At 34.2% G+C, this 23071-nt stretch overlaps 1 protein-coding gene across 1 annotated transcript; it reads right to left on the reverse strand.

The window, feature by feature from the left end:
* Window positions 1-971: 971 nt before the first annotated feature.
* Window positions 972-21853, reverse strand: LOC149425271 (uncharacterized). Its single transcript, XM_089651053.1, has 9 exons — window positions 21621-21853; window positions 21309-21542; window positions 19913-19955; window positions 19653-19830; window positions 18870-19043; window positions 7596-7799; window positions 6054-6224; window positions 4718-4907; window positions 972-2740 (listed from the first exon to the last, which is right to left on the reverse strand). The coding sequence occupies exons 1-9, from the start codon at window positions 21750-21752 to the stop codon at window positions 2048-2050; spliced, it is 2019 nt and encodes a 672-aa protein (XP_089507179.1). The 5' UTR covers window positions 21753-21853; the 3' UTR covers window positions 972-2047.
* Window positions 21854-23071: the final 1218 nt, after the last annotated feature.

The following is a 23071-nucleotide window of genomic DNA, read 5'->3' on the forward strand; positions in this document are numbered from 1 at the left end:
TGACAGCTGTCACTCAAATCAGGGACTTGGGTGTTATATTTGATGAACAGTTAACATTCAATCCGCATATAAATGAAATCACAAATAAAGCCCTAAAAATGCTTGGGTTTATATGTAGAACCGCATGTGACTTCAAGTCACTAGAATGTTTGAACACACTGTACACATCTTTAGTAAGAAGTCAAGTAGAGTATAATTCGCCTATTTGGTCCCCGTTTTATAAAGTACATTCCAACAATATTGAAAGGGTACAATACAAATTTTTAAGATTTATTAACTTTAAACTAAATATTCCAATCCTAAATATAAATTATATCCAACTCATGCATCAACTAAATTTGATTACGCTATCAGATAGGCGAATTATCTCCGACCTTGTTCTACTAAATAAAATTATTAATTATAGAATCGACAGCCCTGAAATTCTTGCCACAATAAAATTATTTGTACCTTCCAAAAATACGAGACAAAATTCCACCTTTTTCTGTAACAATTTCAAATCTAATTATCATGCGCACATATCGTTAAATCGAATACAAAATTTTGGTAATAAATTTGGTAATGTTGTTGATATATTTAGAGATTCCGTAGCAGTGCTCAAACGAAATCTACATAAACACTTTGCTGAAATGTATGACTTCTCCACTCCATAGTAAAAAACCCATTTTTTAGCTTCTGTTTTTTCACTCTTTTCTTTTATGACTTCTTTTATGACTTTTTAACTTTAATATATATGTTTTAACTTTACAAATTAATATTGTAATTTAAATAACAATTCGAATATGATTTTAAGTCCCTATAAATGCTGATTAATTTCAATCCATTTATTTTTCTAAGTAAGTAAAAAAAGAAAAAAAAAACTGTTCTCCATAATGGTATTCTGTATTATTTGTAAAACATTTATGTACTACAGATATAATAACTATTTTATTTATATATGTACGTAAACTTTTCAATGTCACATAGTTAATGTAATAACACTAATAACAATGTATGTAAAAGCCCAATGGGCGTTTAAATAAATAAATATTTATAATCTTCGTCCTTTGCACTCCTAAATAGCGTAACTTCATTGTACATTTTTTCCTGTTTTCCAGGCAAATGTCACAAATTTTTCGTTCATTTTGAGTGTAGAGTCACTTTCCTTCTTATTTTCTGGTTTTCTGACATACTATAGGTATATTTCTATCAAGTTTATTAATATAATTAGCAACAAATTTATGTTTGCATTCAAAGCGGTTAATTCTTAAATAATAAAAAAATCTAGTTTAACTAATAATTTGGCCATCCACTGTATGTGCATATAATATTTATACATTTCTGACTCCTTCATCAATCTGTAATAAAATTTCATCCTTATTGCTACTAAAAATAAAAATAATTTAGATCTATAGTTTGAATATTCATACATGTATTTAACAATAACATTCTCCCTAAAGATTTGCTAGTATAAAATAATAAAAAAATGCTGAAATAATCTCAAAAAGTAATGCTTTATTATCATAATAATTTTTTTTTTCAGCTTTTGTATTATTTCTGTAGATGCTCCTGCCAACAAGCTAGTTGAAATTTCTATCATAATAAAATACGTAATTGCGTAAACAAAGGAAATGTTCAAGTACGGAATTAAATTTCAAACTCATTTACATATAAAAATTTGCATCTGCGTGATCCAGTGAAGTTATATATTTATTTTATTAGTTTTTTTTTAACTTACGCAATAAATTCATAAACAATAAAAAAATATTTGAGGTATTAATAATGATTAGAGAAATTTAATATACGGCCACCCAAATAATATGTAACTTCTAAATTTGATAATATAAATACAATAAAAATAAATGTGTATTTTAGAGATAAAATCATTGTTTCAAATACAAAGTTTAAAAAAGCTTTGATAAATCTACATTCATACTTTCACAGATCAGAAGAATAACTTCTTTGCATTTTTTCCAACTCAAGATAACTATCATGTTAAAAGAATTAACAATTTAATAACCATTGCATAAAATTTGATAAAATTAGATTTAAATACATATTTTGAACACTAGAGGCTGTTTTGTTCCATATTAATTTTTAAACTATCTTTAGATTCATTCCCCTCCGCAATGTTTGCATTATACTGCGTCATGTTCGGCGGCATTGTTTGTATGTGGTTGATGACGGAGTTCTGCACGTGATTGTGTTCGTGCTTGATGCTATCTATGTTATTGTGATTTTCCAGTTCTACACCCTGTTGGTTTGCAGCATACCTCCCAGAGTTGTTGGGAGCCATCATGTCCAATTCTTCGGGGTGGCAGCGCTGCTTGTGAGAAAGACATGCAGAACTGTAGGTAAAGCTCTGTGGGCACCAGGGACACTGAATCGGAGCGTCGTCAGAGTGACGATTCTGTTCCATATTGATTTTCAAACCGTCTTTAGATTCACTTCTTTCCGCAAGGTTCTGGTCATATTGCGTCATGCTTATAGGTATTTGACTGACGACAGAGTTTTGCACGTGGTTATTATGTTCGTGCTTGATGCTATTGACATTTTCAACGTTATTTATGCCAGAGCAGTGTACCAGATCCATGTCCTGCGAGTTGCTAGCATACCCGCCCAAGTTGTGAGGAACCATCATGGCGAGTTCTTCGGGGTGGCAGCGCTGCTTGTGAGAGCGACACGCAGAACTGTAGGCGAACCTCTGTGGACACCAGGGACACTGGATCGGAGTGTCCCCAGTGTGGCAAGTCAGGTGGACCTGAAGGATGCAATGCCCTTATTATACACTGTGTGCAGTTGGAAACTCATATTTCAAAGAGAATTACAATTATGTTAAAATTATATACGAGGGTAATTTGAAAAGTTTCCGGCCTCATCGACATAAAGTAACTGTACAAAACATTATTATCGCCGTCCGATAGATGACCTTGACATACAAAAACTGTAAAAATTTCAAGTCATTCTGATCATTACTTTGTCTATAGCACTCTTCCAAAGTTGTCAGCTGACATTGTCTGTCAACAATGGAGAAAATTGAGTATCGCGCAGTGATAAAATTCCTTCATTTCCGGTCAAACATTGGGTGGGCGAGTACAAACATGGTCGTACGAGCATTTTAGACGAGGAACGTTCCGGGCTATCGTAAACCTTTACAACTCATTCGATTCAATGCATCAAACTGTGATGGAAGATCGTCGAATGACTGTCAAGGATATTGCTGAGGCTTGTGGGATATCATCTGAACAGGTGCACAAGATTTGGATATGAGAAAGTTAGCCGTTCTCTACCAAAAGCGCATACGGACAGACATGACGCGCAAGTGTCTTAGTCTGTATCAAAAAAATCCAGCAGAATTTTTGCGGCGAATGATAACCGTCGATGAAACCTGAGTACACCACCATACGCCTAAGACTAAACAACAGTCAATGCAGTGGATTGCGGTGGGGGAAACAACTCCGAAGAAGGCAAAGGTCCGATCTCTCTGCAGGAAACCAGTATTTTTGAGATTTAGACAATCCATTTTTTTTGACGGTTTAAAAGGATGGGAAGAACGTTGGACCAAATGTATCAAGTTGCAGAAGGACTATGTCGAAAAATAATTTTTGTTTTGTGCTTTTCTTAAAGAGGCTGTAAACTTTTCAAACGACCCTCGAATGAATAATAATTTGTTAATTAATCTGAGTTATCATTGAAGAAGAAGATTTTTTTATTTATTTTTTATTTATATTTGTATGTTTTTTACAATAAATATACAATTATACATATTATACATTGTTATCAAGGTAAATAATAATAGCTTTTCCTCACCATAAAGAGACAAGGCTCTTGTGTTTGGTGAGTGAATCCTAGCTCAATTATATGGAATCATGTAAGTAAGTAAATAATATATTTGCAAAACCAAAGGGATAAGTAAGAAATAGGCAAGATTTATCAATAATACAGTTTCAAGATTTGAAGGAAATAATAATAAGAGTAAGATATGGACTTTTATAGTAGTTTTAGGTAATTTTTTAATTTTATTTTAAATTCCTGAATATCTTCAATATTTTTTAGATATAATGGAAGGATGTTAAAATATGTTATACCTAGATAGAGATAGGTATTTTGTGTGTGCTTTGTATTAAGTTTTGGGATTTTATATTTATTAGTATTATATTTTATTTTATATCTATTAGATTTATTAGTATTATCTTCTTCTTCAATGTACACTGATGGGTATAACCTTCAAAAAAAGTTAAAGAAAAAGTTGTTCCTGAATCAGAGTTATGTTTATTATTTTGCACCGTTTCTTACAACTAGTTACACGTACAGTACACACCTGCCTAATATATATTTCCTGTGCCTCAATGCGTATTTCCCCACAGAGAACATAGGCACCTTTTCACTTTGGACGTGCATTCCAAGCATTTGGGGAATTATTACCTAAATGAGAAATAAACAAAGCAGAATAGTTTGGCAACTAAAGCCCAGGAGCTTCAGGCACAGCAAATTCATATCATTCAAAATCCTCACCAAAAGTCAGGAAAGTTAAAAACACAAAGGTTTCTCTGATACTTATTTGGTCCCATCGTCCCAAAAGTGAAGGCACAATTTACAAACTGGACTATACGAATGTTTGCACTGTTAACTTAACTAAAAAATGGACTGTTGGTATAGCACCCGAACTTACAGGTGTGTACAGCACCATAATCTAATATTATCTATGTATTTAACAGGATAAATAACAAAATCTAACCTTGAGTGTCTGTCTTCTCTTGAAAGCCTTATTGCAGAATGGACAAATATGTCGACAGAGATCATCATGGACCAACAAATGTTTCCGGTAGGTTCTTCTGCTGTTGAGGACCTTGTCACATGTCCCACACGGGTAGGACGTGGAGTCGTGGGTGTCCAGGTGTGCCTTCAGATTTGAACCAGTCTTGAATCTTTAAACATTCAAAATAGGTTCCATGTTGCTTATAAATTTATTTGTTTAGAGCAAAATGTATAATCAGTTATCAAAATTAATGGTGTTAACATTATTTATTTTTACATTAAAAATAATAGAAACATAAATCGTAAAGACTTTAGTATCAAATCTAATTAATCTAATTAATCTATTAAACTCTTACAGTCTTACTTATAAACGATCCCTAATTCGCCGCTGTAGCGTTGCAATAGCTATACGGTGAGAAGGGCCGTATACTGCTTGGGTTAAAATATTTACTCATAATAATATTCATGCAAGATTTTTTTAGGCTGGCACCACTTTGTTCCAATCCTCAAAAACACAGTCATTTCTGCATTTCGAGTTTAGTTGCTAACATCACGTTTTTTTCAGATGACATTTTCAATGTCATTGACCCAGCCTGCTTTGAATTGCTTCGAAATTTGGACAATTTGATTTTGCATTCCATATTTGCTTTGGTAAATTGATTTAAAATATTCCTCTGATAGTGTTGCCAATGGGTATTAATGCTTTTTTACATTTTCATTGGGAAACCAATCGATATTTGTCAAATCAACAAGATTTTTAACAAAGTCCACAATCTCCATCTTAATACCATAGTAATACGTCCCTAATCCTGGGGGTTGGCAGTTTAAAAATCTGTCAACCACTAATACTGCGGTATTACGGCCGGTATACGCAGTATGATTATGTCTAACTTTTTCTACTAACCTTATCCGTCCATTGACGCTGTACAAATACATACATAATACATTTCTACGATGATCTATGTTATTACTAACCAAGTATGAAGATAATATACAGTACCATTCTTGCCTGGTAGGTAGTATAATATATAAATAGACAACCATTTAAGAAATTGCATTTTAACAAGGTCAGGGGCATTTGAAAATTTGTAACAAAGGGATTTTACAAAATAATGACACACACTCCACATGGTACCAGTTCATCTGTGATTGTGCCAGGTTGACACGAGTAAAGTAAACGGGCGGGACAGTGAAAAGAGTGACGTTCTACTCCCTCAGCCGAGTGACAGCTTCTCTTTCTCTGTTGGTGTCAACATGGCATAAATACAGTAGCACAATAGGTAATCATTTTTAAATGTAGAAGAATGCCGGCTTACTTCTTTGGGCAGCGGCTGCACTGGAAGAGCTTCTCCTCGCTGTGGATGGCGCGGTGCTGGATGAGCTCGCCCCCCGTGCTACAGGCGTACCCACACACGTCGCAGATATAGCGCTTTATCTTCTCATGTACGGCCCGCGTGTGCCCCACTACCGCTGATTTGGTTGTGAACCTAAACACAAATATATTTGTGTGAGGATTTAGTTAAATATAAATTACTCAGCGAACCTACAATGTCACTAGATATTTTAGGAAATACATGAACTGGTTTATCAAGGTTAGGCTAAGGACTCACGGAGCGATTTTTACCCGCGCCCGCTGCGGTGGCGGAATGGAGTTTTATTTTCAAAACTCATGAGACCGCTCTTTTTTGCGGTGACGCAGCCGCCGCGGTCGCGGTTATCGCCCGCAATCTTGGCGGTTGATTATCGCAAGACGGGCGGTTGCAAGACTTGAGTTCCACAACTCGCCCGCCAACCGATCGCAGAGCGCGCGGGAGCAACCCGCCGCGGCTGCGGGACCGCGCCCGGCGGTACAAGATAACCGCGGGTGCAGCGGACCCCGCAAACAATCGCACACGCCGCGGGCGTAAAACGCGTCGTGAAATGTGCTTTAATTTTTTACATACATATCTGCACTCTAGAGGCTGCGGGCCCGCAACCGCGGCGGGCGCGGGTAAAAATCGCTCCGTGAGTCCTTAGCCTTAACCGGACTGAACTGAAAAACTGAACAGTGACAAAACAGAACACTTTTGAAAGTGGACTTTTCGTGGGCATACTGGCAAAAAATGTTGAGTTGGGAATTTGGCTGAATAATGCAGTATTATGAATTTATTTACGCTCTATAAACTGGCAGGACATACTGAGTCACGTTAAGTTAAAAAATTTTGTAATTTAAAAATACATTTAACGTCAAAAATACTTTTAAAGTCAAAAACAAATATTTTTGTACTGGAAAAAAACCTTAAAGGGGGTGACAGATTATGCTATAAGTTCAAAGCGTTTTATTTTATATAACTCCATATTGATCGCCATACAATCCTATACAGACCTGTCACACCTAAAAAGATGATGTGTTATAAGAGTTGGCGTTGCGACGATATGCGCTGTGATCTGCTAGCCAGGCGATATTTGAAAATTATGCGACCCCCTCTCCCTCTTACGGGGTGTTCCCGTCCACAGTTTTGTTTGAAAACACAATGTTTGGGTCAGACCTCAACTTGACAGTTGACAGTGAAAACTAAAAATACACATGTTCCTCATCAGACATCTACAAAAAAATTACAAAAGGTCTATCGCTATGCCCACCGCGCCCTAATGTTTCAACAATGAGAGGAGACGAGGAGAGGTGGACGAAAGCAAAAATGTTTGTGCTTATTTTTGTGGTAATGTTTGACATATTGTTTGCGAAAACGGTTGCAGGAGACCCCGTTTCATTTACCCACGGTAACTTCTAAGTTTTAACTCCTAAACTAGATTAGATTAGTTACTGGTTTCCTGGAAGTAGCGAAACAATATGTTATAAAAATCAGTAAAATTCTCACTTATTGCCACAGACGCTGCAGGGATAGATGTACCTCTGGAACAGTGGAATGTGGACACGTTCGTGTGACCTCAGGTTCTCCTTGGAGTTGAACACCTTGGAGCAGCCTGAGCAGCTGTACACGCGGTCAGGTTTGGGGATGTGCCTCATCTTGTGCTTGTCCAGGTCATCTTGTGTCTTCATTATGCGCGAACATTTGTCACAACTTAAAACACAAAATAAATTCTTCAATCATTATCAAAAATATGCCGTGTTCAAACTTATATAGAACGAATACATTGAAAAGATTGACGGATAGAAGTGTGTTGTGAGCGTATTCATGTGCCGCAAGAAAGCTAAATTTTTAAATTTTGGTCAAATTTATCAAAACATTTTCAAAGTTAAAATTCATTTTTGAACAGATTATCAATTATGGCACCGGCCTAGGGTCTAAAAGGTCTTATGTAAACTGACAATATCAGTTTTCTTTCAAATCACACTTCTATGGATTATCTAATTCAGTGGATGAATGGAACAATTGAGGTAGGTTGTTTAGTTTCCTCTTGTAATTTTATTTCATATCACATTTATTTAATTTTCCGAAATATTTTTTGTAAAAAGCAAAATTTTTAAATCGGAAGTGTAATACTTTTACAGACAATTCATCAAATTTCAAACATAAAATTCAAGTTTTGTGGAGGTTTCAAGTTTTCATTTCAGTTCTGTCAAACAACTGACCCATGATGTTATAATAACAGAACTTTAATAAAACGTGTCTGTTAACTTTTTTGAACTACTTCATGAAATTATCGCCATCTATGAATGAGCAGATTATGACCTACGTTACGTTTACCCTTAATGCAAATTACCCAATATTAACGTTAACTTTATTCTAAAATACATTTTTTCAGTGGCGGCTCGTCTACGAAGGTCTTTTGGTCAAGGACCTGCCAAATTATGCTGCAATAGTATTAGAAAATATAAAAAAAGATTTGACAAACTACCTGATTATTAATTTATTTTGAATATTCGTACAGTAATAGCGAGTTCCATTGCCATCTAGCGTCTAAATGAGAAGCTGCTGTATGTACCTAGCAAGGGTCACTTCAAGTTTTTTCCCAAAGCTATCTCCTTTCTTTCTCTTTGCTATACAGACAAAGGAAGTAAACACTATCATGTCTGACGTATGCTTAGTATCATAAAAAATTTATTTTCAAGGGATTTGCGTACATGAACACGGTGAGATAGAGATATCTACGACCTAAGATTATTAAGGTATTAGAGAGAATTATTAAAAATGTCAGTCGTAAGTTTTTTGTGTTATAAACCATAACCTTCTTGAACTTAAAATTATATTTATCCATTGTTGACGTAATTTGCATGAAATAATTTAATATATGGATATCATATCGAAAGAAATCGCAAACAATTCATTGAAACATGACAAACGTATTTAAATAAAGTGACAATTAATTTATCAAATAATTATAAGCAATAATTAGTCACCTGAAATATCAATACAAATTGAAAATATCTCCCGAGTAAAAATAAATGCCGCCAACAGGAATTGAACCCGTACCTTCTGATGTCCGGTCAGGTGCTCTGAAACCACTGAGCTATGTCGGCTTATTTCCAACACGCCAAATAGTTCAATATGTACTAGTACCTCAATCAACAATTACTGCTTATTATATTTTTTTTCACCTGTAAACGGCATTTATTTTTACTCGGGAGATATATTCAAATTGTATTGATATTTCAGGCAACTAATTATTGCTTATAATTATTTGTTATCGTTTATACTTTGCATAAAACCTTGTCTTATAAACATCAGTTTATCATTAAAAAATATATATATTAGTTTATTTACAAGAGAGAAAAATAAAGAGGTTAAAAACAAAAGTTTTCATTTTTAGCAGTGCATTTGCAGGTGCAATAAAATGAATGTGTAAGTACTTTTGCTTTAATTGTTGTTTTTTTTTAAGTCTACTGATAAACAATTGACTAAGTTTGGAGTTAATACAAATTAAAATTAAAACCTTTGATAGGAAAAGAACAAAAAAAACATGAATTAGTTATATGTGTAAATGAATAATTAAACAATAAGTACTGCCGGTTTCAGAATAGGTGGGTACCGGCAAATTAATTACATTTATTGGCGTTTTTATAATATTCATTACGCATAGCAATATGTATTAACACACTAGCTACGGAGATGTTTGTTAAAAAACTGCCACTTGCGGCGGGCGAAATTTGATCGCAATCCCACTACCGGATGTATGTCAGCAAACTTCAAACTGTGGAGCTTATATCAATAAAACAAAAATTAGTAATAAAAAATATTATAAGTTTACTTATTACAATAATATAATAGGAAAAAAATATAATAGGATAAAATATGATAGGATAAAATATGATAGGAAAAAATAGAACACGTTCTAAAACTAATTAAATTTAAACATATTTTTTCTTGGTGTGGTATGTTTGGAAACATTTACCAACATGAAGCGGAATTTTGCATTGTTTACACATGAACGCACTTGGCTTCCATATTTTGAGCTTCGCACAAACTCGACAATTGCGTCTTACTAAGTTTTTAGTTTTCTCACTCGTTATTTTTACCAATTTGTATTTTCAAAATGCCAGACAGTCTATCATGTGGATCAAAAAAAGAAGTTCTCGCCGTGACACAAGTAGGTGTACTTATTTGCAAATCTTGCGTGAATGATGTGGACGGTGTGGCTGCTGCGGAAGAACTATCTTCAAGCCAGGTCTCTGCAACTTGTAACAAAAAGTCGCGGAAGCAAAGTTTATTAGGTACGTTAAGTTTTTTTTAAATTTGGAAAGCATTGAAAATTCCACAATGAATAAGGTATAAGAAGGCTTTTTTGGTCCACTTTAAAGATTTTCTGTATATTGGATTATACGATAAATATTGGTCTGCAAGATCAACACCATTCATCAAATTATTGTAATCTACAATGCATTTTGGTTTTTTGATGGGCAACCCTGTTGTTCTATCAATTTTTCCCGTATCCACTATATCCGCCTGGTGTATCGTAGAGATCATCCTTACATCTCTCTTCTTGTTGGTTTTCCACATTTGAAGAAGTACATCCCCTTTTCGTAGATATGTGGTTTCTTGGACTTTAAGGCGTATATTTTTTAGTGTTGGCGGTATGCCACGATTTTTTCTAATTGTGCCGCAGATTCTAGTTTTTAACTCCATTAGATGGTTGGCTAAACGCACACTATTGTAATAATTATCCGCATAGATATTATACCATTTATTTAGGTACGGTGACAGCAATTGGATTATTGTGGAATCTAACGTAGCACTTATACCTGAATATAATTTAAAATTACAGATATATCCACTCTTTGATTCACAAATCATCCTATTCAGGATTCCATATTTTACAATTTTCATGGGATTGTACACGCGACATTTCAGACGACCTCTCCACGGAATCATCCCTTCGTCTAGAGATAGATTTTAATTTGGCGTATACACTTCCTGGAATTTCTTCGTGAAGTAGTCGATTACAGTTTGAATTTTGATCAGACGGTTTGTGCTAGCGGTCGGAATTTCGTCATTATTAGAAAAATGGAGATTTCGTAAAATTTGTCGAAATCTATCGCGGCTCATTGTCTTTCGGAAATATGGGGTCTCTATCCGAGGATTTGTGGACCAATAATCGCCCATGGTATTTTTCCGGACTAGCGCCATTATAAGAACTAAGCCAAACCATTTTTTTAATTCTTGAATCGTTACATCTTTCCATTTTAGGGCGTGAGCTGATGTCGCATAGTTGTGATGATTTCTTTCATGGTATATGTTTGTTTCGTTGGTTATTTTGTCGAACAAATCATCTCCTATAAATAGCGATGTAACATCCCCTACACTTGATCGATTTTCGGGGAAAACTTTTAGACCGGGTACACCTTCGAAATCAGGCAAATTCCTAGGAGGATCAAATTCTGACCAATCCAGGGTTATATCAGGGACGTCTTCTGAAGATTCTTCAGAGGATGATATGCGCATGACACGCGGTCTTGAACTTCTACGTAAAATTGGTTCATCATCTTCTTCGTTTTCTTCAGCCTCACTGTAAACTTCGTGAAGGTCATTGATTTCTTCTTCAGCGTCATTGGGTACGTCTGAAAGATAGCCTTCAAAATGTTCTTCGACGAAAGTATCCTCTCTATCGTCCATTTTAGGTTTATAAAAAAAAATCATAATCCCAAAAGGCGTAAAATCAAATCACAAAAGTAAAAAAAAAATTAAATACACATTTAGTTATTCCACAATGATGCTCTCGAATGAACTCGAAAAAATACAAATGTAATTGTAAATGTCTAACGTCTCAAAATAAAATCACATAAGTCCACAAATCACAATAATAATAAAAAGTCATATACGCGTTTTATAATGTTTAAAATTAATATTCCATAATAACAACACAGTTTAACAAGCGCTGAAATCACAACAGCTGCGAATAAAAATTGATATAAAGGCTTCCCCACTTGAGTTTATTTCGTCATAAGTATCAGCTAACGACTAAAGTAAAGGTCAATGATCTACATATTTTATTTCATTTTTTGATGAGGAAGAAAAAATACCACCTATTGTCTTTGTTTAAAATTAATATCCAATATTTCATTGAAATTAATGATGACTTTTAGCAATGTTTTGAACCAGAAAAGAATCCATAATGCTGTGTTTATTTTAGCGACACCTAACCGATACACAGCAAAGCCAAAATAACAGAAGAAATTACAAGTTAAGACGTGTTTTTTGTATGTGAAGTTGAAGGTCGTAGAAATGCACAAAAATGTGCGCCCCGTTGCAATGTAAGGTTTCTGAAACGCACAAATATGTGCACACCGTAAGCAACGTGTTAACATTTCATGTTCATTTTTTTTTCGATTGACCTTCCACTTCTGGTCCCCTGGAGCCGGCTCTGCATTTTTTCCAATATTATTTAAATCTTATATTTGGTCTATTGCTCACTCATATGAGAGTTATTAACTAGTATGTACATAGCATTCGACACGGTATGTTTATCCACCTGCTCGAGGGTTTTTTTATATATATTTTTTTTTTAATATTCAATACAATAACTTAACATATTTCAAAACTTATTTGATAATGTGCGATCAATACACAAGTATACAGTGACCGTCTTCTATAGATCTCGAGACAAATATTATTTTCGGCGTTAATTCTAAAATTTGTGGCATGTTATATTATCACATTGTTATCATAAATGGCAGTGCTACATAAGTTTGTTTTGTCTATTTTATTATTTTTTTTAGTTTTTGAAAAAAAAAATCATGCCACGATTATCCAGAATATACAAACGTGAAGACAGCGAGAGTGATGATAATTTTCAATTACATGATAGTGATCAATCTGATTTTGAAGTAAGAAGAAATTGAAATCTGAAGATTATACAGGGTGTATCGGCACTAACCCGACAAACTTTAACCAGCTATTCCTTAGCACATTTGGAGTAAAAAATGTTATGGGCACTTTGCTGTCCGGTAGCATTTTTTTTCAATTAAAAACAAAAAAACTTTAAAATTTCCACACTACATCACTGTCATTGGCTTTGCGTTTCGTGTTCAACAGCTGTTATAAGCAAGTATGTCAAAAAGCGTCTTCGCTCTTTCGCACACACTTAATAATAATAGTTAAAAATGAGACGAATGGTGCCGTGCCATTTCGTTGTGATGCTAAAAGTGCGCCAATATAGGTACACACGTGCATTATTCAACGGAATTCGAATAAAATATTTACCAGATGGGTTTTCAAACTTTGACAAAGGATAAAACAGTAGTGACATGTGGTGAAAAATTGAATAATAAATTTTTTATTAAAAAAAAACGTTACCGGACAGCAAAGTGCACATAAGATTTTTTACTCCAAATATGCTGAGGAATGGCTGGTTAAAGTTTGTCGGGTACGTGCCGATACACCCTGTATACTCCAGTGACAGTGGAGATGCTACAATCTACAGTCCTCCGTTCTTAGTCATTATTCAAATCCTGGAGGATGGAAAAGAGTTTTCGAAAGTGATAGGATTCCCGAGAGATATCAATTTGCTATGGGAGAAAAAACACCTGGACCTAATTTAACTGAAGACCGTGGGGAAACTATCGATTTTTAAAAATTATTTTTCAGCAATGATTTGGTTAAAAAAATCGTAGAAGAAACTAATATATTCATGAGTGAAAAAATAATAAGAAACCTTTTTCGTAAAACCTGCAAATCTAATCCAGGATTGCATCCGGGTGAATGCAATAACCCATTGGCAAACCCACCGCCAAGATTGGGCGGCTGCATTTCTTTTGCAGCGGCATATTGAGCTGCTAGGCGGCCGGCTAAAACTCACCCCACTTACTTATGTAGATTATAACAAAATGAGCTATTTTATTGACTATTTACTTTTTTAAGTTCGAGTTAAGGGATGTAAAAATCCGAATGAAGAAAAGAGCGTGTACCGAGTAAATGCACTAATTTAGTGTTTAAAACACATCTAAGCAATTTGTCATGTCAAAATATTACATGTGAATTTTAGATTATATTTTTCTTAATCAAATTGTTAAACATATAATTAATGCAACCATTGTATAAAAACTGTAACCATTTCATGAACCCAATACACCTATGGGTGTATAAAAGAATAAAATAAATAAGACCAAATATTTTAGTTGGTTAAGTTATGTATTATGTAAGTTATTACACAATATTTTTACAACATACCATTTACCCTTGAGAAAAAATAAACTCATTCTGGGAGTGTATATTTATAACATAAAGACATCTATGTTTGTATGTCTAGAATAAATTCAATAATATTATGGTTATCCAAGCTTGGAAATAGTTTGGCTTAATTTATTTCTATCTCTGTCAATTATATCATTCTAATTTATTTATCGCCAATTGTTTTTCTACCACTTGTTTTGAATGCTTGTTGATAATCTAAAAATAAAGTAGTAGTTACAAATAAATTAAATAGTAATCACAATTATTATGTTCAAGATACATTGTTATTGGGTTTTACCGGTATTTCATTATAAATTAGTGCCCTCTTAATAGTGTTTTTTATTTTTTTTATTTTTTTTTTTTTAAATTTTTTTATTGAATAAATAGTTAATACATATCAACAAACAAGTCCTGCTAAGCCAATTGAATTGGCTTGTCAACAGGTGCTTAAAGTTTAGTTACATATACATTTTTATAAGTTATAATTTACATCTTATATCTACAGAATCAACAATTTTTTCATACAACTTTTCATACATATTAAAGTAAATATTTTTTTTCCGATAGCCAATTTTTCACCATATATTTAACCTTATTCATAGATTTACATTGCTTTATAGTGTCAGGTAATAAATTAAATATCTTCGGTATGTTGTATTCAAACGTTCTCTGTCCGTATTTATTATTAAATTTCGGAACTATTAACCCGTCATTGCGCGTGAATCTAGTACTGTATTTATGTTCTAATTTTTCTTTATGCTGCTGGGTAAATATATCCTGAATTATGATTTTTTGCCATAGAATAGCTTTAACAGGTAAAATTTTGACACTCTGAAACAGCAATAGTTAATTATTAATAGAAGATAAAAACCCACTACCATGAGTTTTTTGCTGCTCGGCAGGTGGCTTTTTGATGGGCTTCGCCTAATTTAGTTCCTGATAGTAGAGTTTTGCCCCCATTGTATGTGCAACAGCAATTATTAGAATGTGTGCAAAAATTTAGGTACCTATTCATTTTTCCATCCAAATAAAAACCAATGTGAATGCCTACCAGTGGCGGTTCTTCCCTTAGGTCAATTGGTGTTTGACCTCTCAAAATTATAAGACAACAATAATAATAAATTATGTTCATCAAAACAACTGGTCTTATTCTTAATTTATTTGAAATGTACAGCGAAACAGCAGGGCTGCGAGCGGCGGCGAGTGACGAGCAGTGACATCTGTTGTCTCTAATAGAAGCTTTCATTCACAAGTCCACACGATACGCTGAGTCAATTTAAAGAAGGTCCCCAAGTTGGCATTTTCTGTCCGTATGCGCGCCACAGAATAAACGAGGTGGCACCATTTCTTTCATCAAAGTAAAAATTAGGTACTGAAGAAAGCTTAGAGACACTTAGGTCATGGCCGTGAGGGAGACACGATGAATATTATAAGTTTTAAAGAGATGGTGACATAAACATATGTAGGTTTTTCATTTTACACGCTTGTCGTTTGTGGAACATTGGTTGTTTTTCAATTGCTTCACACCCAGTATCTTTGGATACTGCGGACGGGCGTTTCAACCTCTTCATTTTATTTACTTTAATGTTGTGCACAACTACATTAAAATGTAATATCTTTAAAATAATTTGGCGTAAGTACATGGATTGTGTAGTTATTTCCAATATACTATATTAACATAATGTGTATTAAAAGTCGTGGACTAAGGCCTTGCGCGCACCACGATTTTCTGTACCACGATAATTTTGTCGCAGAAATGCAATGTATGAGTTAGTAAGTATGTGCGCGCATATACGACAAATAAATAGTTGCTATTTTAAAATTGTGATTTGTCACATTTTTCCGCGACAGCGCGCGACGCGATTGTCGCAAAATAAAATTATAGCATTTGAAGTTATATGGACACGCGCGCACTGCGATTTAAAATCGCTACCAGACAACCTTTCTTCAGCTGAGATTGCATTCCGCCATCTAGTATTATTGTATGCAATTTGAGGTCCAACAATTCTTAATAGTTTGTCAAATGTCTGAATCGTCATTCTATAATAAAATAAGAATTTTTTTGGATATTGTCGAAGATCATTGTATTTCAGATAAAAGAAACCTTTAGCATATCTTTCTGCTGTAAAAGGATGAGTCCAGTATTTATGTGTTCTTTTATTCCTCCTCTTCCGAAGAAGCAAAACAATACAAGCAATTTGTACGAAATCCATGTTGAGAATGAACAATTCATCGCAATTTTTCATCGCGATGCGCGCAGTGTTATTTTTGCGATTTATTATAGCACGATTTTAAAATAGTGTCGCAAAAAATACAATCGTGGTGCGCGCTAGGCCTAAATTGATGTAGATATAGATGTATGGGCATTTTCACAATATCACATAAAGATTAGTCACACATTTTTTTCAAATGACCTACCACGCCTGGATCCCTAGAGCCGCCTCTGATGCCTACGAAATATAATATGTATGTCGTATAACTTTGTTCATTTGAAATTCGCTGGACAAAAGAGAACAAATTTTTACTATGTAACAAACTCCCATCTAAGAAATTTACTGCCAGTCATAACTCGAGAAATTGTGTATTTTGACATAAGATTTGAGCTTCTCCCCCAATTTAAAATATAGCATTTTTCAACCAAATCAGTTTACAAGAGCTCCAAAATTTCAAGATTACCATTTACACACAGATACATTTTTTGTTCAGGGGCACATGCCGGTTCCAAATATAGCCGGTTCCTTGGAAAAATAATACTGGGCAATCCACAGTAGAAGTTGGGTTTATAAGTTACGTTTTTTTTTTCAACTTTAATATTTGACTTTGGAAAACGATATTATTGGTTAGACATGTATGAAAATTTTTGATTCTAAAATCTTTATTTTGCTGAAAAAAAATCTTCGGGAAAAATTGGTCAGAAAAAAGAGTAGGTTTTTTTTTTAAAAGACTATCTTTATCTTTTTGATATTATGTGAAGTTTGGACATTTTCCATGATGTTAAAATCGATAAATTTTTGCTCGGAAAGTTGGTTGGGAAATTTTTTTAAATGTTGGAAAATCTTAAATGGAAAATAAATTTCTCGGAAAGTATGTTTAATTTACTAAGTTTTGTAAATTTTCTTTTGAAACATCTCATCGGGGATGCTTTTTGAAAACTTCAACAGTTCTTTTTTGAAAACAACAGAGGGCGTCCCTGTTCACAACAATCCTAAAATGTGCAGTCATTAAGATAATAATACTATATCAGATTGTTTTGTGTCAACATGCAGTCGCTGATTGTTTTTCTGGAAAATCCCATAGTTATGAATCCAACGAAATATTGAACCGAATTTATGTGAATTATACCATTGAAAATGTAAGTATAACTCCTCGGGCTGATTCGTTCGGTTTTGGGAACAAACAGCTATTTGTACCAGTAATGTCAATTTATTCGCTTTTTGGAACACCTCATATGATCTCATAGAATTCGTTTGTGTCTCCATTACAGTCATAGTTAGAAATATGAACTAAACGTTGTTAGAAAGAGAAAACACCAAGCTTTATATTCAAATATAGAAGTTAACAACAGAATAATTCAACACCTCTATGAAGCCAAAGGTTCTGACCGCAGTTTGAGAAAAATGTACAAAACTTTATAATTTTTTTTATAGTTTATTACGATAATTTTTATTTTTTTTATTTATTCAGTGAAATGGTTATTACAATTATTAGGAATGTTTAGACCACCAAGCTTGGCACATGCCCGTGTTGGGGTGGTTGAGTTGTTGTTATTGGTTTTAGGTTATAATAATGTATGGTATAAAAGACAATGACACAGGAAACGTTCCGAAAAAAAAAGATCTGGGGAGTAACCTTTTGTCATTCAAATGACATAATGTGAAACATTATTCTTAAATAAACAATATAATATATATTCTTATGTGAATACTGTAAAAGAGCAATTGCTCCCAACTATCTAGAGCCGGTGAAACTATGGCGTCCCCAATAGGGGTATGTTGTGCTGAAGATAGTGGGGAGGGGAAGGAGATGAAAAAGAGGAAGGGGTATCTGGCTATTCAGATCTGGTCGACAAACACGGCTAAAGCCATTCCAAGTAAATCCGCTTCTGTATGGTGGCCTTTCACCAGGGCAATACTTAGAAAATCTTTCACTCTCGAAGAGGCCGATTTATGTATTATATTATTTTTTTAATTAATTAATTATGAAATAATACTTCCCACGGTGCATCCTTTAAAAGGTAGCGGGAGTATGAGTTACCAATAGGTAGAATGGTGAATCGCGTGACGAATCAGAGATCTATGTTGGCCTATATTTTGTAGAAAGAGATGCCGTCTTAGAAGAAAGCGAAAAAGTATACAAGCTCATGCGGTTTTGTCTCATGGCAAAATTAATTAAATAATAAAAATTTGCACTCGCAGGGATTTGAACCGGTGACCTCTGGATTCGTAGTGGAGGATCATAACCACTCGACCATGGAGGTGGTGTCGGATAGGTTGAGGCCAAAGAGTGAAGAAAGCAGGCACTTACGCAAAGCTGCTAGGATCATTATGTCCCGAGACGTGTCGATATATGGCGGTTTTAGATCTGACGATGCAGCCGCACTCGCACTGGACCTTGGCCTGCTGATTGTGTTCCTGGACGATGTGGGCCTTCAACCTGAACCAGTTGGCGCAGAGCTTCTGGCACACGAAGCACGCAAATCTAAAACCATCATACCACATGTTGCAATCAAATGGGGATTTTTGGGGATACATACTACATATGTATATCCACACAATTTATTATTTTTTAACACACAAGAGATCTACTGAATGAAATAGTGGTTCAGACATTAAATAAATAGGAGAAGGAAGAGAACGGTTAGAGGAAACATGACCTATCTATTGAAACAATCTGAAAGCAAAAATTTTAAATCATAAAACTATTTTCCAAAATAATAGCTTCACTACGGGGACTGCTGAAATATTTTTCTAAAAAATTTTTTTTTCCTTAATTTATGATCTAATTGAGTCGAAATATTTCACATGGAATGAGTATCTCTTTGAAGGTAATAATAATTTAATTCCCATCACTAACCTGATTCATTTTATTTTTTTTAAGACAATCTTGAATTGGTTTGTGTGGTGAATTAGTCAGTGCGTTTTTCTAATTCTTAATTCTTGTTTTGTAAATGGGTTAGCGGATTAATTTCAAACCAAAGACTTCATTATCATACCATGTAAAAGTCCTTAACACCACCACCCAATTGGGATGCAAACTGTTTACAACATTATGAATATAAAATTTATATTTACTATCAATAATACTTACGAAAAATACTTTTGTAGATTAGGGTCAGACTTTTTATAAGATGTAGGTTCGGAGTCGGAAACGGAAGAGTGTTTTAGCTTCAGTTTCTTTTTCTTTGAAGATTTTAATTTCTTTTTCCTCTGCTTTTTAGGGAGAAGATCGCTTATCGGGTAGTCCAGACCATCCTCAAATAATGAATCTAAAGAAAACACAAACCATTGAAGCAGAGACAAAACAAATAAATTGTTTTGATTATTAACATTATTATTCAAGGATATTACTTGACATGTCTTCGTCCATATCATCCAAGAGTTCTTCTTTAACCTAGAAAAATGTAATAAGGATTATAAATGGTTCTGCACTTTTAACACTGAATCCACCATAAAAATAATATAATGACAGCTGATAATATGATATATTATAACTAGAGACACCTAGAGCATTACGATATTTTCGCGAATTAAAGCGATAAATGGTGTTTTTAGTGATAATAAAAAAGATTTTTTAGTCGCTATAATCTAGTATTGACAGATCGTAGAACGAACATGATACACACTACTGTAGAAACATGTGCCATGTTGAGTTTCAATCAATAATACAATAAACATGTTTCAAGTGATTTTGCTAATTTAATTGTTTTTCCCCTCTTGCCGACACCCATTCCTTGACGTTATCCAATTTAGCTATAAACGCTATGAAAACGCAAAATTAAAGCTATAAAAGCTATTTTCTAAGCTGTTTTCAATAATTAATGCTACATTTCTTAAACATTAAGCTATGAATGGGTGTCTAATTATAACTAACTAACCATCACTCCGTTTCTCCGCAGGGGTAGGCAGATAGGACGGATCGCCAAACAACTCGGTCTTGGCACACTCTCCTTACCTCATTCACATTCATACATCGTCTCATATATTGTCATACGAACACTTCTAAGCGCTGCATAAGTTAAGGCATAATGTTCACACCATTACAAGTGGACTTAAATATACTTAAAAAATGAATATTACTAAAAGTTGCATGCAAGCATAGAGCTACACAAATAGAGGTGCTACTGCATACTAAAATCTCGTTGAAATATGTTCCACTATTAGCAGGCGAGAACTGGTAAGCGGGGACTGGATTGGAATGGTTAGTTTCCAGTATTTTGCTGAGCGTTCGAGGTCGATTGGAGGTCCTCCCAAATTCCTTCCACAAAAACATATCCATAAACAATAACAAAAATATGACATCTCCATTACTAAAAATGATGTTTCCTTATAATAAACGACAAACTTTTAAAACTTGTAAACACAAAACAATAATAACTTTGAACCTAAAAATAATGACAATAGGTAAAGTTACACTTATTTTGCATTAAACACATCTTGCACGATCTGGGATTGAATCTTCAATTTATACTTTGTTTTACAGCTCCTCTAATAATAAATAGCCAATGCTCGATAAATAGACAATACTCGAAAACTGACTCTCATAACTCAAATGACTATCGTAAATTGTACTTATGCGAGGGAGCTGTCTATCCTCCTGCGTGATCTCAGAATGTGGGAATGTACTGAGAAGTGCAGAGCTCAGTGGTGAATGGGATGAGAGAGGCAGATGAGGGAGAGTTTCGTTGTGGGTCCCATGAACGCACGATGTCACGGGTTAAATAGAATTTAAATTACAAATACATACCTTGACATCATCCTCATGCTTAACCTCGTCTGTAATAGCACCCAGATCAACGGCCAATTCACATTTGACAACTTTGAATAAGTCTTCATCTTTATTAGTTTCAGTCTCACTATTATTTAACTTTAAAAAGAAGTTTTGAGCGCGCAAACAGTGTTCAACATATTCATCAAATGATTTTATTTTTACTATACAGCATTCGCAAACTTCCTTGGGATAAGTATCTTCAGATGAAATCTAAGGGGAAAAAAATACACATAAATAAAAGCACGTTAAGAATTCATACAGAAAAATGTTAGTCCAGTTGATATTTACCGAAATATCAAAGTATTTTAGAATTATATCAGCCATATTCATGTACTCGGATTCATCTGTCAATATATTTGTCATATTCTGGCCCCCGGACGTCGCACATAATCTACACATCCCATTCGTTTGCATTGCCATTTTTCATGTTTTGTATTTATTTCTCTGAAATAAAAACCGATCAAACTAAAAGCCGAATATAAACTTATCGCGGATGTCAAATAATATCAATCAACAATCATTCGCATTTTAAATTCTGTATACTTTATCTAGCTCCCTAGTGCGTTTATAAGCATCCATATAAAATATTACCAAGGGTAAGAACTTTAAGTTAAAGGTACCACAGTACACATAGTACTAATTCGCATTTTGAATCCAAATATTTTGGTGTTTTGGTGTAAAAAAACAATAGGAAAATTTGATAACTTTAGCGCCAATAACACGTAAACTTGGGAGCGACGGTACCGCGCGCCACTCCGAGCCGCCGCCACAAATCAACTTCTAGCCGCCGCGAAGAAAAGTCCCACAATGGACTCCACTGTAAGCCGTTACCTTACTTTTGAACTGTACTTTTCTGCGTGGCGACCTGGAGTGGCGTGTGGTACCATCGTTCTTAAGTGTACGTGGAATTGCCGCTATTAATTTACAGTTACTGTTTCGCGAATTCGCCTTCAGTTTCAACACTTTATTTAATTTGAGAGCTTTTGAAAAGTATGGAACACTAACTACATAATATATATTGCGGCGTTAAATCATAAATATCAAGGGTCAGTTGTTCCTCAGTATTTGAACAATTCATCAAATTTCAAAGTTGATTTTCAAGTTCTGTGAAAGTTATATTCAAGTTCTGTTGTTATTTCAGTTCTGCGAAGTGACTGGCCCATAATGATACAATTATTTGATGAATTGTTCAAATTTTTTGAAACAACTGGGGATAACAGTTAAATTTAATTTTGAAATTTCCATATCTTACTTAGAAAACGAGCTGAAATGGTTGCGTTGGTCTAGAATTCTGAAAGAAAAGTTGTGCAAATGTTTTGATTGTCAGAATTCACCTTTGGAGAGTTTTCATTGCTTCAGATTTTATGTTTTATAGAAGGTATTGAATAGAAGCATGCATATTTTCTTTGCATATATTATTTTTATGAAGCATCAGGTTTTGTATACCAGGTTATGATCAATATTTGAAAAAAAAACAAACATTAAAATGTCTATTACGTAAACATGGTTAAAATTCACATTACTTATATACATATCTGATTTATTTATGTAAATTTTTAATAGATCAGCGTTTTATTTCTGATGGCATTGCTATTAAATCGTGACGTTTTGTAAATATTCTCTTATACGGAATTTACTCGTGAATGGATAACTTTATACGCGCAATGGTTTTTTCGCTCTTCGACGACTACTGCTAGTAAAGTTCGTTGATACGGTGCCATTTTGATTTTTATCCAATC

This window comes from Hesperophylax consimilis, chromosome 3, assembly GCF_061612785.1.
Source record: "Hesperophylax consimilis isolate HC1 chromosome 3, BYU_Hcon_1.0, whole genome shotgun sequence".
NCBI lineage: Eukaryota > Metazoa > Arthropoda > Insecta > Trichoptera > Limnephilidae > Hesperophylax > Hesperophylax consimilis.